The sequence below is a fragment of the Lepeophtheirus salmonis genome, chromosome 7, assembly GCF_016086655.4.
Source record: "Lepeophtheirus salmonis chromosome 7, UVic_Lsal_1.4, whole genome shotgun sequence".
Taxonomy (NCBI): domain Eukaryota; kingdom Metazoa; phylum Arthropoda; class Copepoda; order Siphonostomatoida; family Caligidae; genus Lepeophtheirus; species Lepeophtheirus salmonis.
This window is the reverse complement of record NC_052137.2, coordinates 24903171-24917769: the sequence shown is the minus strand read 5'-3', so window position 1 is coordinate 24917769 and position 14599 is coordinate 24903171. Positions and strand designations below refer to the sequence as shown.

Genomic DNA, 14599 nt, shown 5'->3' with positions numbered 1-14599 from the left:
GGAAGGAGAGGCGAATTACCCGAGCCCACGAACAAAATATTATTTATTTATTTTTTTAGATTTATTATATAGAATAACATTAGGAAGAGGGATTTAAAACCTCCCAAGCCTGTTTCCTCCATTCAAATTCATGTTCAGTAAGGACGTCCAATTTCGAATTAGTTAAAGCTAGACTTTAGAACATTTAATGCCTCTTCACATACAATTTTAGAAGTTCGTACTTTTGCAGTATAGTCTTTATTATCAAGCACTTCAGACCCTCTACTCTGGTAGCAAAGTTGACGGTTTATTTATCCTAGACTTGATGAATTAATAACAAAAAGACTATGCATTATTGCTGCATCTGTCCAATGGGAAATTGTCTTTAGCAAGATGGGACAAATAAATCGCTGAACGGATAAATTGTTTAAGTCTAACTAAAGTCAGCCAGCTTGTATTACTTAATACTAATTTGGATTTAATGCAGTTCGATCCGAATGAATACCGTAATGTACTAATTAATGATATCGAATTGTTTACAATTTAACCTTTCAAAATTTTGCTATATTGATTCAATACAAAAAATTTTAAATATCAGTTTGAATCATTCCGAAAAATAGTAGAATATTATTTTTATTGGATGGGGGGTATCTTAGAACTGATTCAGTGAACGAATCTTTTTATTGAACTGATTCAAGTGATTCTGTCAAAAGAGTCACAATTCCCAGCACTACTAACCAAACATAATAACTTAGATACGCGTCAGTAGTGCCATCTTTCGGACTTTTCAAACGACCGTCTTATGTACAGGATGACGCTTTGAAATGTTAGCTTTTCTATTATTAAAGAATAAATCAAAATATATAGGCTGTTTAATCAGATTGTTAAAAAAAGATTATAGAGTAAATTTAGGTATAAATAAATATAGAGTAATTATTCAAATTTTAAGTCACCAGAGGTATCTCTAGCCTGAGATAGAAGATTGAACATTTCCGAACAATAAATTACGGATTAACTAACTCTCACAGAATTTAGCAAAGGCGTAAGGGCGTCAAATTAGGGTAGAGGACTTGACTTGACTTGACGCCCGAAAAATAATAATATAACAAAATGTTCATACCAATAATTTCGATCACATTTTATTTAAAATTAAACGTGTCCTCAATTAAATTTATTAATTGAGTATTTATAGTAGCAAATAACTATATCATGTGACTTTACACTCAGATATTTACAAAAAGTGTTGTAAGATCAGATTTGTACTATTTATTTATATATTTTTAAACATCATCTGGATTTGTGGAATTATTTCTTCAAAGTATCGCAGGCATAATATCAGGACAAGGCTCTCAGTATTAAGAATAGTGGATTAGAAAATTATCTCAAGGTATTTCAAATTTTGATGGAGGATCTATCCTTTTCAAAATGTAAACTTGTAAAAGAAAAGCAATATTTAAAGCTACTTTACTTTATTGTATCCACAAATGGTATACACGTTTCATAAAATTATATGTAGATAGTAGATATATATTTCTATCAAATAAATGAAACTTTAAAAATAAATAATGGAAGTATTTGAGAACATTTTGTGTGCGCCATTGGCAATGAGTATTAGAAACACAGTTATAAACTGATCTTAGATAGAGCAGTATGATTAATATTTTTTAATCAACATTTGGCAAATTCTATTTAAATTTTTTCCCCGAATTTCAAAGTCTTCTAGGGGAGAGAGACCATAATCCCAACCAAAGTGCATATATTTGATACAGTCATTAATTTTTGTTAGACATTTTGGCTACCATAAAGTATATGCTACATATTTTTTAGCGTAGAAGGTCAACCCTATGACTTTATAATAAGCTTCAAGACAGTCTTTGAAGTAATTGAATCATCATATTTCACGGTTGTAAGAAAAAAAAATTGCAACTTTTTTACAAGTGTTGTCCTAATACACGCTAAACAATCCCCTCAGATCAGCGTTAGTGTATCGGGATTTGGATATTCAAATCAAATAATAGTAAAATGATCGAAAAAAGGTTTTTTAAAACCTTATCATTTATTTTCTATAAAAGACGGCGAACTTTCCTTAAATCTTTTTAAAAACAATTTTCAAACTCTTTCACTAATTAAGGTTGTGTTAAATCATAATTCCAGTACTAATTATATCAGATTGTCAAAAGAAATTTAACATAACATATTGAACCTCAAAAGATGAAATGATTCAAAAGTGTAACCTTATTCTAAAATAAACAGTTTCTAGTATGAAAATATTAAATTATATTATTGTAGCCTTACTATAAAATGTACTTCTAATCATAAAATACTCTATTTCAATTCAGAAAATGATTTTCAAATAAGGTAGCAACCTAATGTTGGTTTTGAACGAATGCATATTTAAACACCTTACAAGTAGAGATGTACCAATAACAAAATTTCCTCCGATTCCAATACCATCTTTATGAAAGATTCCTTATTAATATTACATTTAAAGAAATTACAAAGTGATTTACTTTTTTTAATGTTTAACTTTCTATTAATTTGACCTTGACAAAAAAAGACATAAATATATCTATCATAATTATGATAATAATTAGTTGTAAATAATTTGAAATTAAAATTATTTAAAAAGTTGGTTCTTTTCTGTGCTCAGAACTCAATTTACTCCTAGTTGGCTCATATATATTGCACGCACTACTAAATATGGATGGATCTGAATTTTGTTATGCAAGTCTATTATTTTCGCACTTATTAAATGTAAAAAAAAGTTAAAGAAAAAATGACTTTATCCGGGAAATAAAATATTTTTAAAAAAATCCTCAGACAAACGTCCGTTCATTAGGATAAACTCAATTTACAATAAATAAGACAGTTTTAGTATTTTGCATAAAAAAATTAAATAATTTAAATAGAAATAACAATAACATAAAACACTCTAAAAGGGTGCCCCTTCTTTGATGTTGGACATCATACTCTCAAGGAAATTATTTCCATTTATAATAGAAGTTGTGGCAATTAAATAGTCTGTGGATGATTCTTCTTTCTGAGCTAAATATCTCAAAGCCGAGATCTCAGCAAACGTAACACCGCCAACGAAAACAACTAGAGTGGTTGAATTATTTGAATCGACATTATTAGTAGTGATCAACTTAGGCTTTGATTTGCCCATTGAATTTTGTTTTTCTTCTAAAGTAGGACCCGGTAATATATCAAGGACATCTCTTATTGACCTCCATCCTCCAGGAGAGAATGATAAATGCTGAACTAGTCTGATAGAAATAGGTGCATACACACTATAAACATATGCAATGTCTTTAGGATCTTGTTCATTAACATCATCTAGAGTCAGATTAAGTTTTTTTCGAAGAACGACATAATTACTTTTATTGCTTCCATTTACCATTGGATATAGCAATCCGGCTTTTTCCAAATTAAGCAAGGAGAGCAAATGTTGATAACCATAGTTTTGTAAGATTAGTTTTCTATATGACTCTAATATCTTAGGCTTGAGACCAGAAGTAATAAAAGACTGAATGCATATTAATCGAAGCACTCTAAGAATATCTGCATTGGCGCATATCAGATCTTCAATAGATTCGTGAAGTTTATCAACATTTTGATAGTTCATAAGCTCTTGCTCAATTTGTAATGCATCTAAAAACTCTGTTCTATTAGTCCAATCCCTAATAGACTCTGCAATGGATGTATGATTCATTAACGAAGTTTTGATCGCTTGCATTTGAGGTAGCTTTTCTACAAATGATTTGATTTCCTTTATGGATTTAGCTTCATGGCGTTCATTGAATTGGGCGGCCATCCATTTAGCCTTCTTGTTAATGACATGACCGACTGCATTGAAATTCTTATCCCTAATTTCAGCGAATAGTTCTTCATTAGAATTTAAGAAACATTGTTTCATTTCTTTTTCAGAAACAGACAAGACCTTATCTTTTTCATTCGGTTCAAATCGATCCGCAGGGATTTTGACAGAGGCATGTTTTATACTATAGATTTCATCAATTAATCCTTCATATGTTAGTTGTGTTGCAAGAGGAGATAATGAATCAATTTGTCTATCAATTATAACTAGAGTATCAATAGAAGAATCAGAAGGTAATAAATTGGATTCTTCATCTGCAGCCTCTTTCCTTAGTCGAGTCATATAGTCATAAACTTGTTTAGCGGCCTTTCCTTTGCCATAAACCTTAGGTATAATTCCAACAATGGATTGAAGAGCCATGAGTGCTTTGGCTACGGAATGTAGGGATGTAGGATCCCCATTCAGATAGTATTCACTAAAAATAGAGCTATCTTCCATGGAAATCACATCCGTCTCCAAGGGGAACCAGGAGGCAGAGAGCTGATCCAAAAAAGTGAATGAACCAAACACACCTTTATCTTTGAGGCGCATTTCACATAGAAGAGACTTCCTCGGAAGAAATAGAATGTGAAAGGCCTTGCGACTGTCTTCTGAATTTTTTACATTATCTGCGACAATATCTGGAATATACAAGTGAGATATTATTTAAGCATAATATTATATTTAATTAAAAAGAATAGAATATTAGAATCTCACCCATTAAAGGCACTAAAGGTCTCGTAATAAACACAATGTTCTCCGCATTCTCTTCTAATTTCAAAGGGCCCAATTTAAGAGGAATCATCTTCTTAACATGTCTGTCTCTGAGGAATTGATATTCGGCTATGAGCCCCAAAGGCCCAATGAGAGCTTCGTCCCATACGATTACTTTACTTCCAGCATATTTGTCCAAGCATTCCGAAAGTTCCTTTTTCGACAAATCACGAATGCAGGAGAAGTGACTTCTCGCAGATGACCCCGCAGATGAAGGGATTGATGACATACCGGCATAAATAATAGTCTTAGTTCCTAATAGTGCACTAATAAATAATGTATATTATTAGATAAATTAGATATCAGAGTGAATGGAAGGGGCGGAATTACAACACTAATAATACAACGACATCTAACGAATAAAATGTGAACTACTACTATGTGATTGACTATTAAATAATAATAATTACGTACGACGACCTAGGTAGTTAGATCAGTTTCACTCAAAATTATGTTAAAATATAAAAAATGCCAATCAAATATATATACGTAACACTAGTAAATAATACGATGTGAACTGTCATTTTTAGTAGCCAAATATATAGTATACGGTTATATATCCATAGAGAAATAAATACATCATCAATCAGCTTCAAAATTTCCAGTTAACAAGAGACACCCATATGATAACATTTTTATAATTATGGAAAATATTATAGTCATTGCGAACTTGCAAAAATAAAGCAATTTACCTTGTATCTAAAATATATAATTTGTAGATGAATCTATTGCTATTTTATGAGTAATTAATTGAGATCATCATTAGATTGTGTAATATATTTCATGTATTTAGTTCCTGAAGATTAAGTCTCAATTGATTTTAATCAAGTTTGCGCAAAATCCTGGATAATATTTCATAACCGTTAATCCAATAAAAGATAGCTGCTTTTATTTCCCGTTGATGGATCCTCTTTTGTTTTTCCATAAACTTCACAAGTGTATAATCCTTTCTGACAAAAGCAAGATCATTTGTTGTTAATCTGAACATGGGGCAAAAATCATTTCCCCCATCTCCAACGTAAGAAATAAAAGAATATTCATTTTTTGAGCCGTTGATGTGACCTTTAAGAATGTCGCCTTTGCACATGTTTACTGTGCTCATATCGCAATGTGTCTGATGATGGTAGGCTTCGATATGAAGTACACCATCATCTGACCAAAAGGCAGGATTGGTGTATATGGCCGAAAAGTATTTCTTGAGGTTATGAACTTCCAATATATGGTTTATAAAAACGGAGTTTGAGTCTGATATAATTATAAGCTCCGCTCCTACTTCATTATACAGCCTTGAGAGAAGTACTTCGAATCCAGGCGTTAAAGTGAGTTCATTCATACGGTCCAAAATGTTGTTACTTGTCACCTATGGTAAATTAATATGAATTAGATTCCAAGAGCGAATAATAATGGAGTAAATGTATTACTGATCGAGAATGAAGGTGTTGAAACACATTTCTCATGTATTCCGTCCACATACTTGCATCCCAGTTCGCTCGAACGTCAGAAGGGATATTCCCACCAGGAGCAACTGTTTGTACTTCTATATCCGTATTTTGATTCACTATAGTGTGGTCAAAGTCAAACGCAACTAAAGGTATTTTCCCCTGTTTATTCATACTATAAAAAACCATTATAAATTTAGAAACTGCCTAGTCAATATTTACTAACAATTATATAATATTTATTCGTATTACAAAATTTAACGAGAAAAAATAAAATATGCTGTCAATTTCTGTAACGGATCATAAAGAAAAGATAGAGAGATTTGATAGCTAAATGCCTATAGAGTAAAAAATACGAATGAAATATAGTTTTAAGTTAAAGAATGAATATATTTTTGGACAATAGCAACACGTGTACATAGAGCCATAGTGATGTATAAGACAATAATTGTAATAATTGACCTTAGGAAGACTTGATAGTCCGCCGCCTTTCAAATAGTTTGGCGAATAAGGCATTAGATAGAAAAATAGTGGGTGAAAACAAATGTAGAGGTACACTACATGAACCCATTACTACTTGTGCCTGATTCCCAGACACAATGAAAAGTGGGAAAAGCATTGAGAAAACGCATCCAGAAATAACCCAGTTTTCTGGCATACTTGTTAGCATTGCAAGAGGTAATCCAAATCCTAGAAAATATGGCCAATTCGCCTCGATGAAATAGAGTCTTTTATGAAGCTCAAGTCCTTGATTGAACCACTTGTATTCGAAGCAGTATAATGAATGAAGTAGAGACAAATGAAGCAAATTAATGGCACGACCAAGAATTGTAATGGGTAAGTAACTGCATATTTTTCCTTGTAAAAGGAAAATGGATTCAATGAGTATGGAGAAAATAGTGTCTGCAATCATGAGGGTTAAGGATGGCATACATTGTGGAATCGCTTTGGATGATTTAAAAGCCGAGTCTGCAATATCCTGAAACCAGATTGCGTTCACAATTTTACTGAGGAGAAAGAAGGGCAAAACCCATAACGCAGAAAAAGTAGTCGAGACAATGGGAAGAGTAAAGGACCATAGTTTTTCCCCGAGTTCCCCACTGACATCTCCTAACACTGTGAAAAGTACAACTTTTAAACCAGGGAGGACGGCATTTTCGAATAAAACGATGCTGAACCAAAAAACACATCCATTTAAGGCGCAGCATTTGAGAGTTCTCTCGAGGATCCGAGGAGTTGAGCTACGCTTCAAGTTCACAGAGGATTCATTTCCATTTCTTTTGAGGACACTGTCTCTTTGTCGACGTTCTATGGAGCGTCTCTTAGCTAAAAGTCCAAGGGGTTCATCCCCTCGAGGTTCTCGAGAAAGTAAAAGATCACGAGTTATATCTTTACGAAGGAGCTGGAGCTCTTTTTCTCTCACAGAGCGAGAGTCCAGAAGGAATAGGTCCACTGCACCTCGTAGGCTATCCGCAAATCCCTTGGCGAATGCATAGACAAAGCCCTTCGCATTATCCAAAGTCAATAATTCTGAGAGCATACTACTCATATTCGAGGTAATAGGACGGAACTTGAGTTGTTGAGGCCAGAAATCATCCAGCCGTATCTAAGGAATACGTTTTATAATTAATATCAAAAGATTAAAGTCGTTTAATACTATTTAGTTTTCTTTTTCTGTTTCTTTATCTTACTCTCTTTCTCTGCCTAGCTCTCTCTCTCTCTCTCTCTTTTTTTTTTTTTTTTTTCTTACGGCCCCTTTTGAGTTTTGACAATCAGGCAACAGCAAATTCATTTTCTTATTTACATTTTGCCTTTCTAGCTTCTACCATTCGTCCACCCAAGCTAGATAGATTATTCATAAATATATGCAGTATATCCCTATATTATTTTTATACGCTCCTTCCTATCATTTTTATTTGTTTCTATCTGCGTTATTTCATAAAGAGTACATTTGAGCAAGTACTATTAATATCCTGATTTCACTTCTAATCCATGGATTTATATCTAGAAGCAATTATAAGTTTAACAAAGAGTAGTATAATATGTTTGCGTACACGTGTACATATAAACCAGTTATGGAACAATGCTTTAATAATATTATAGACTATAGTAAAATGTTATGATTTAATAACTTTTCTAACAGATTTACTTAATTTTTTTAGAACGAAAAAATTGAAAAATGATTATTTTGAGAGAATATGATATTTGATTGATTATATTTAATGGATTTTAGTATGCATATTTAGGGATGTGAAAATGTTTCTAAATCCTCGTGAATTTAATTCAAAAAAATAAATAAATGTTGGCAACAATGATAGACGACATAATTCATCATAATTCTACTATTGAGCGTTTTCACGTGACGTCACTATTTTGGCAGTGCCTGAGAATATAAGAGTCTCCACCAATGTTCTGGACATTCTACAGCTGAAACGTCTGTTAATTCAGTAAACATATCTATTAAACCCTAGTTTAAAGGAATATAAGTCATTGCTTACTAATAAGAATATTTTTTTTATGTAAAAATGCCTGTTTTTTTTGCATGCCGAAATAAGCATTTTCCTGGCAAGGATATATCGTTTTTTTGTTTTCCAAAAGATTTACACCAAAATAAGCCTTAGTTATGACTTATGAGTTATGTATTATGACCATAGAGATAAAAATTATAGAGTGCTTACTTGATGAAAAAATTGAGGGAACAGACAGCTGATAAATACAAACAAGATAAGGATCAAAACATTCAAATATTATATATTTAATAGTAGTTTCGTCTTACTTAATAACGTTATTTTAGGGGCCTAATGGATAATGAGGGTACTCACCTTACTTCAAATTATTCTCTTATCAAAATGGCAAGTATAAATACAAAATATGTAAAATCCGAAATAGTTCATTATTAATGTTACAATAATTCATCAACCTCAATTTTCACTCTTAGAAGAAGTACCATGACTCATCTCTAAAAGGAATATCTACGATTGGTATTTAAATTCGCCTTGAATCGCATGAAGCCTATAACAACACAATGAAGAACATTTTCATAATTGATAATTCTTATAAATTCCTTATATTCTCGTTTGTTCTAGTATATACTAATTTTGATTAAAAAAAATGCTTTGGCATATTTAGGATAAATAAACATCTAATCAATGAAGTATAATTTATTCTAAAAAATATTATATACTAATAAAATTAAGCCCGTCAATATATTATTGATATTTTTTTCTTGTTGTAATTCCCATTTTTTTATTATGGATCCTCCGATGAAGGAGCTCTTTTGGAAACTAAAAATATTATAGTAGACAGAACTTCTTCACTTAATCCAGAAACCTTTTTTTTAAACGGCGACATAAATCTTTAGCATTGGTTATCCGCTTCTGAAGCCTTCGTTTGCTTTGACAAATAATTTCATTTTTAAAGCCTTTAAATGTGTTTTTTTCGGAAATAATCATAATGTCTCTTTTGTCACCTCCCTCAAGGATTCCATAGTACAAGGTAGATCATAGTTATGATGAATAACTATATTTACAATTGACCTTTTTTCAATCATGCCATTAGAATTCCTTTTTATAGTACTGCCTTCTTCATAGGTTCTTCGCTCCAAGATTCGTCCATGGGACTTTATAATTTTTTTTAATGCATTGGAATGCATGAAAATTGAGAGCACTACTCCATCAACAATCGTGCACTTAACTTTGTGCTTGAGGATGTCAGAGACTTTGAAGTGCTTAGAAAAGATTCTTGACTATTTGGCTGGTTTCCAATCTTGGCGACACCAGTTTACTATCCATTGCTTTAGAAGCGCTGGATTATTAGGATATCTGAAAGTAGATGGTTACTTATAATGGAATATTAAATCAACTAACACGGATGCCAAAAAATATGATTGTTTTATAAAGTTATGAAAATACTAACGGAAAGAAAGTTTATTTTCACATTATTGTGGAAGAGTTTACATTTTTTCAACGATTTACTAGCAAGGTCGTGCTCTGAGGATCTAGAAAAAGCCGCCGTTCTTGGAGTACAATTGAATCGAATGCAAGCAGGCATTGAACTCTACGAATAAAAAGCAGAACGCTTCAATAAATTGTCCTCGTCATTCTTGAGAGTAAGCACTCTATAATTTATATCTCTATAGTTATCAAGGTTAATCCAAGGTAAATAGAAATTTTTATTAACCTTGGGTTAATCGATATACAAAGTTAAACCATCATGTAATCGGGCTTGCTAGAATTTTCAATTTGATGTATCGTACCGACTGCTGGACATGAGAGGGAGATTTTGACGTCATAGAGAATAGAAAGGTTACCAGATACAAATTTATAAAAGACCAAAATTAAGAACTGGGACTACGTTGTGGGCAAAGAGAGAGAAGTTTGGTATCCTTGGATATTATATCTTATTTACATTTTACAATATATATATTATTACTTATTGATTATTATTATTTCGATAATAATTCCTACTCGCCATTCCGAAAAAGTATAATGTATTCACGCAATGAAACTGTCAGTTGTGCAGTTGCCATTTGTGATTCTCCTAACAACATAATTTATCATTATTTTCCAAAGGATCCCTTAAGGCCTACTTTTAAAAAGAAAATTGAAAGAAGATGCTATCCCTTCCAGAGGTCTCATACCTGGGAAGATTTGAGCAAGCTCCAAGGAAAACGAAATGAAGTAATACCATTTTGAAGAAGATTCTAATGAAATATATTTAGAGACATTAGACAAATCATCCCAAACTAACGTAAAATCAACGAAAACACTTGTGTTAGGAAAGATTAACGCATCTAATCAAGCATGCGTAACCCGGATTATACAAATTAGTAGGGCTTCTAATACCAGAAAAGATCAACTCATTCTAGAACTCGAGTCACTAAGGAAACAGAATGCAGATTTACACACAAAAGTGAAAATCTTTCAATCAAAATATACATAGATTATTAAAATCCAAATCTAATTTTAAGGAAGCGATGAAAGGTGAACTGGAAAAGAGATTTACTAAATCTCAATGTAAACTCATTATCAGTGGGAAGAGGTTTTGCAAAATCGACTGAGGAGGATTTTGTACAAGGACTGATACTGAAGTATCTTTCCTCAAAAGCCTACCGTTACATTCAATCCAATGGTCTACCTCCGGTTCCTAGTGGAACAACCCTCAAACGGTGGATCCAAAATTTTTAAACAGCTCCTGGAATACAATCAAGTATTATTTAAATTATCGCTCAACAAATCAAATCCAACGAAACTCCAAATGCAAACTTAGCTGTCTTGTGCTTTGATGAGATGAAGCTCCCTACCAATATCAAAAAAAGACTTTGGATGTGCCTATGCAGTAAATTTGAATATACAAAAGGATATTCTCCAATGCATGATAAATGTAATAGGAACATTGAAGCAAATTAAGAGTAATAAAAATGGTGAAGTGGTGTTGCCTAAGTCATCTGCTTTGAAGCCCTGCCATAAGGGCATAAGTATTTCTTCAAAATCTTTGATATTATTGTATCAATAATGAAATTGGCCTTCCATATATATTGAAATCTCGTTTAAATCAAGATTGCCTTAAAAACTTTTTCCAAGAATAAGATATATTGGACGAAACCACTCCCATCTTAATGCCGTAGAGGCCAAAGATCGATTTTGGATACCCGTAATAAGTGGCTCAGAAAAATATAGTGGTTTAGAATGCTCCCGTCAGATCTGAGAAAGACCAATGTCTTGTTTTTATGTTTCAATAAATTACAAGTTGTAGTATCACCAATACACTAATGTATACTTTTAGGTCTTATTTTGAGTGAAGTAGATTAAGAAGATAACATAAAATTTTATAAAGACTTTGATGATACAATTTATTCTCAAATCATCAAATCAAAGGCGAGATTGAGGAAGATATAAATAATGATGAAAATACAATAGAACAACCACCATCTAATGATTTACATCTTCCTAAAATCTGTGAAGATGAAGAATTTATTTATGTTGCTGGATATGTGGTCAATCGTTACATCAAAAAAATTTCCACTCTGGCATCCAAGTTCCTCCAAGTCCATGGCTTAAAACATTGTCAAGAGGGTGACTGCTTCAACCATCGGAATCTTTTTTGGAATTTTATAAAAAATAGAAAAGCATTTCATTAAGTTTCATGGGATTTTTTTTGATACCGAACCATATGTGACGGATCGACTCATCAGCATAATTGTGGAAAAGTATTTTAAGGAATAATATGAAGTTGTAAAAAAATTTATTCGCACTCGTACATTTATTAGACTTAAGTATATTAATATTGTAAACAAAAGTAGCATAAAAAGAAAAATAGCAAGTAACGTGCGAAAAACTGCTCATTGCCTTAGTTAAAAAATAGAAACGGAAATTATATATATATATTTTAGGCTCATTATTTAATTTAAAACAATAAACTTTCAAAATGTGAGTGCATGTGTTCTAAGTCTAAGTTTTAAGTCGACAAACTTTGTCAAGCAATTCCTCGGAAATTGGGTGCGAAAATTTCTTTCGAGGTAAAAGAGTTCTTCTATAACACAACTGTAATACTATTGGGAACGAAGCTTTCTTCTTGTGTCAAATCCACAAAGAGTCCATATGGGAACTGTTTGACTGTGATTAATCAGTTCTATTTCAATAAACTATTCGTTTTAAGATACTAAAGTTTAATTAAATCATTACATAACAATGCACATTATGATTTTTTTAAATTCATGATCCCTAGTATATGTAATTATGTTGCACTTTATCACAATGGACAATTCTTTAATGCTGGGAGTGACGAAATAACACGATCTTTTGTTAGATTGAACTCCACGCATTCTCCAAAGAGTCTTCATCTAGTAACTTCTATTTGATGATGAATGCTTATCATAACTTATAGTCATCCTAACAAATGAGTCAATGCAAATAACTTATCAGTAATTACAATTTATATGGATTGAATATATTGTTCTTGGATTGAATGATAGAATGATGATGACTAGGCTGAAGAGTTAACACAGAATAACTGATAAGTTAATATTTAATTATCCTAATGGATTTGAGTGACAATCTTCTTCGTTCCTCGCTGTAGTCCACTATGGCAAAGTGATCCTATGTAGAAACTGAGACCTAGCTTCATATGCTTCACTACGACGTGGAAGATCTTCAATAGGTAATAATATAATTAATAACTTCTATGTCGTATCATTTGTTATTTCAAATTTGTCTGATTCCCTGCTTATGACTTCTAGTTATAGATAACTAATATAATTGTTTTTTAGTTATATTTTTTTTTAATTTACCCATTTTTACTTAACTTACTATTATAAGCATACGTTATAATACTTAAATGAATTATCTTTATAATATTTACTATTTCAGTGTCACGTTAAAGACGTCATACTTCGTAATAATTAATATTTATATATAATACCGTGTGCTTCGTACAAATTCAAATAAAGAAAATAATAATTATATTTGAAATATTGAAATTCCCTACTCATCGTGAATGGATCTTTTCAATGTTGCAATCTTTTAATCTCCTTTGCAAGAAAGGAATCGCATCTGCTCCATTGAGATGGATGATCAAGTTAGAAATATCTTCGTTCCATTTCCTCTATCTGGCTTTGGTCCTATCTACTGGAGAACATATCTGAAGAGTTTTCGCCTCATTAAAAATACAAGCCCTGATTCTCGCAGTTGTAAGTCAAGTTGTATCTGAATTTACGAACAACGAAGAACAACTGCCTGAATGGTCTTAGCTTCAAATGGGGAGCAAGGTGTTTGTCTAACAAACGTTTCTTCGGGTATGCCCGATGGATTCGAGCGTGTAGATGTGGAATTTATTTAAGATAGGTTTAATTATTTTTAGTGTATTTGAATTATGATAGGATGAAGACGGATTTTATTTCTAAGTGTTAGGCCATTAGTTTTTGATTACTCATTGTATAACATATCATATTAGCGACTTTAAGGGAAGAAATTTAGGAGATCTCAATGTTAATAGATCTATGATATAGAAATATGAAAGTTATTTTTATGACTTTTATGAAGTAAATCAAGTATTCTAGAATTTGAAAATTTCGACTACTTTTTATATTAACTGTTATAGTGTAATTTGAAATATAGAAGATTCTCATTTCTATAGTAGAATCACGAGATATTATATCCTCCAAAACCGTAACTTTAATCAAATAGTACCATATGTCTCACTCCCGCTTTTTACAAACACTCACTCGATGCATATCCCTGGTTATGAATTATAATGCGGAAGAACTACGACCCGAAAGGATCACATATTTTATGTTTTGCTCACTTAAAAGAGGAAGATATTTTTCATTCAATAAATCGAAAACGGAGGCAGACAAATTTTCCTATTCTAAATAAGCAAAACCAAGAAAAACACTTAATTCTTTAAAGTTATATGATGAATCGCTGTTTAGCACAGATAAAGCCACGGTGTCCACCTACAATTTTTCTCAAGTTGGAGATATTTCATCTGAAAATGACTATAGAACTGGGACGAACTTAATAAAGAACTTCCCCTGAGTAGAGCAGGGAAATAT

At 31.9% G+C, this 14599-nt stretch overlaps 3 protein-coding genes and 1 long non-coding RNA gene across 4 annotated transcripts; 1 reads left to right on the top strand and 3 right to left on the bottom strand.

Moving 5' to 3' along the window:
* Window positions 1-2484: 2484 nt before the first annotated feature.
* On the bottom strand, window positions 2485-5224 carry car (vacuolar protein sorting-associated protein 33A). The gene is made up of 3 exons (XM_040717276.2): window positions 5024-5224; window positions 4553-4875; window positions 2485-4476 (listed from the first exon to the last, which is right to left on the bottom strand). The coding sequence occupies exons 2-3, from the start codon at window positions 4836-4838 to the stop codon at window positions 2912-2914; spliced, it is 1851 nt and encodes a 616-aa protein (XP_040573210.1). The 5' UTR covers window positions 4839-4875; window positions 5024-5224; the 3' UTR covers window positions 2485-2911.
* A 147-nt stretch (window positions 5225-5371) lies between these two features.
* Window positions 5372-6268, bottom strand: LOC121122288 (probable phosphatase phospho2). Its single transcript, XM_040717280.1, has 2 exons — window positions 6031-6268; window positions 5372-5969 (listed from the first exon to the last, which is right to left on the bottom strand). The coding sequence occupies exons 1-2, from the start codon at window positions 6235-6237 to the stop codon at window positions 5430-5432; spliced, it is 747 nt and encodes a 248-aa protein (XP_040573214.1). The 5' UTR covers window positions 6238-6268; the 3' UTR covers window positions 5372-5429.
* Window positions 6269-6414: 146 nt separating this feature from the next.
* Window positions 6415-8791, bottom strand: tank (EI24 domain-containing protein tank). The gene has a single exon (XM_040717279.2). It carries the CDS (start codon window positions 7595-7597, stop codon window positions 6512-6514), a length of 1086 nt encoding a protein of 361 aa, XP_040573213.1. The 5' UTR covers window positions 7598-8791; the 3' UTR covers window positions 6415-6511.
* A 1400-nt stretch (window positions 8792-10191) lies between these two features.
* Window positions 10192-14199, top strand: LOC139905970 (uncharacterized). Its single transcript, XR_011781142.1, has 2 exons — window positions 10192-13206; window positions 13416-14199. It is a non-coding gene; the product is annotated as an uncharacterized lncRNA (long non-coding RNA).
* Window positions 14200-14599: the final 400 nt, after the last annotated feature.

Excerpts from the sequence above, each read along its gene's own strand:
- LOC121122288 (XM_040717280.1), bottom strand. The coding sequence starts at position 6,237 with ATGGTTTTTTATAGTATGAATAAACAGGGGAAAATACCTTTAGTTGCG. Across the intron at positions 5,970-6,030 it reads AACACCTTCATTCTCGATCA|GTGACAAGTAACAACATTTT; the intron begins GTAATACATTTA and ends AATTTACCATAG.
- tank (XM_040717279.2), bottom strand. The coding sequence starts at position 7,597 with ATGAGTAGTATGCTCTCAGAATTATTGACTTTGGATAATGCGAAGGGC.
- car (XM_040717276.2), bottom strand. The coding sequence starts at position 4,838 with ATGTCATCAATCCCTTCATCTGCGGGGTCATCTGCGAGAAGTCACTTC. Across the intron at positions 4,477-4,552 it reads ACCTTTAGTGCCTTTAATGG|ATATTGTCGCAGATAATGTA; the intron begins GTGAGATTCTAA and ends TGTATATTCCAG.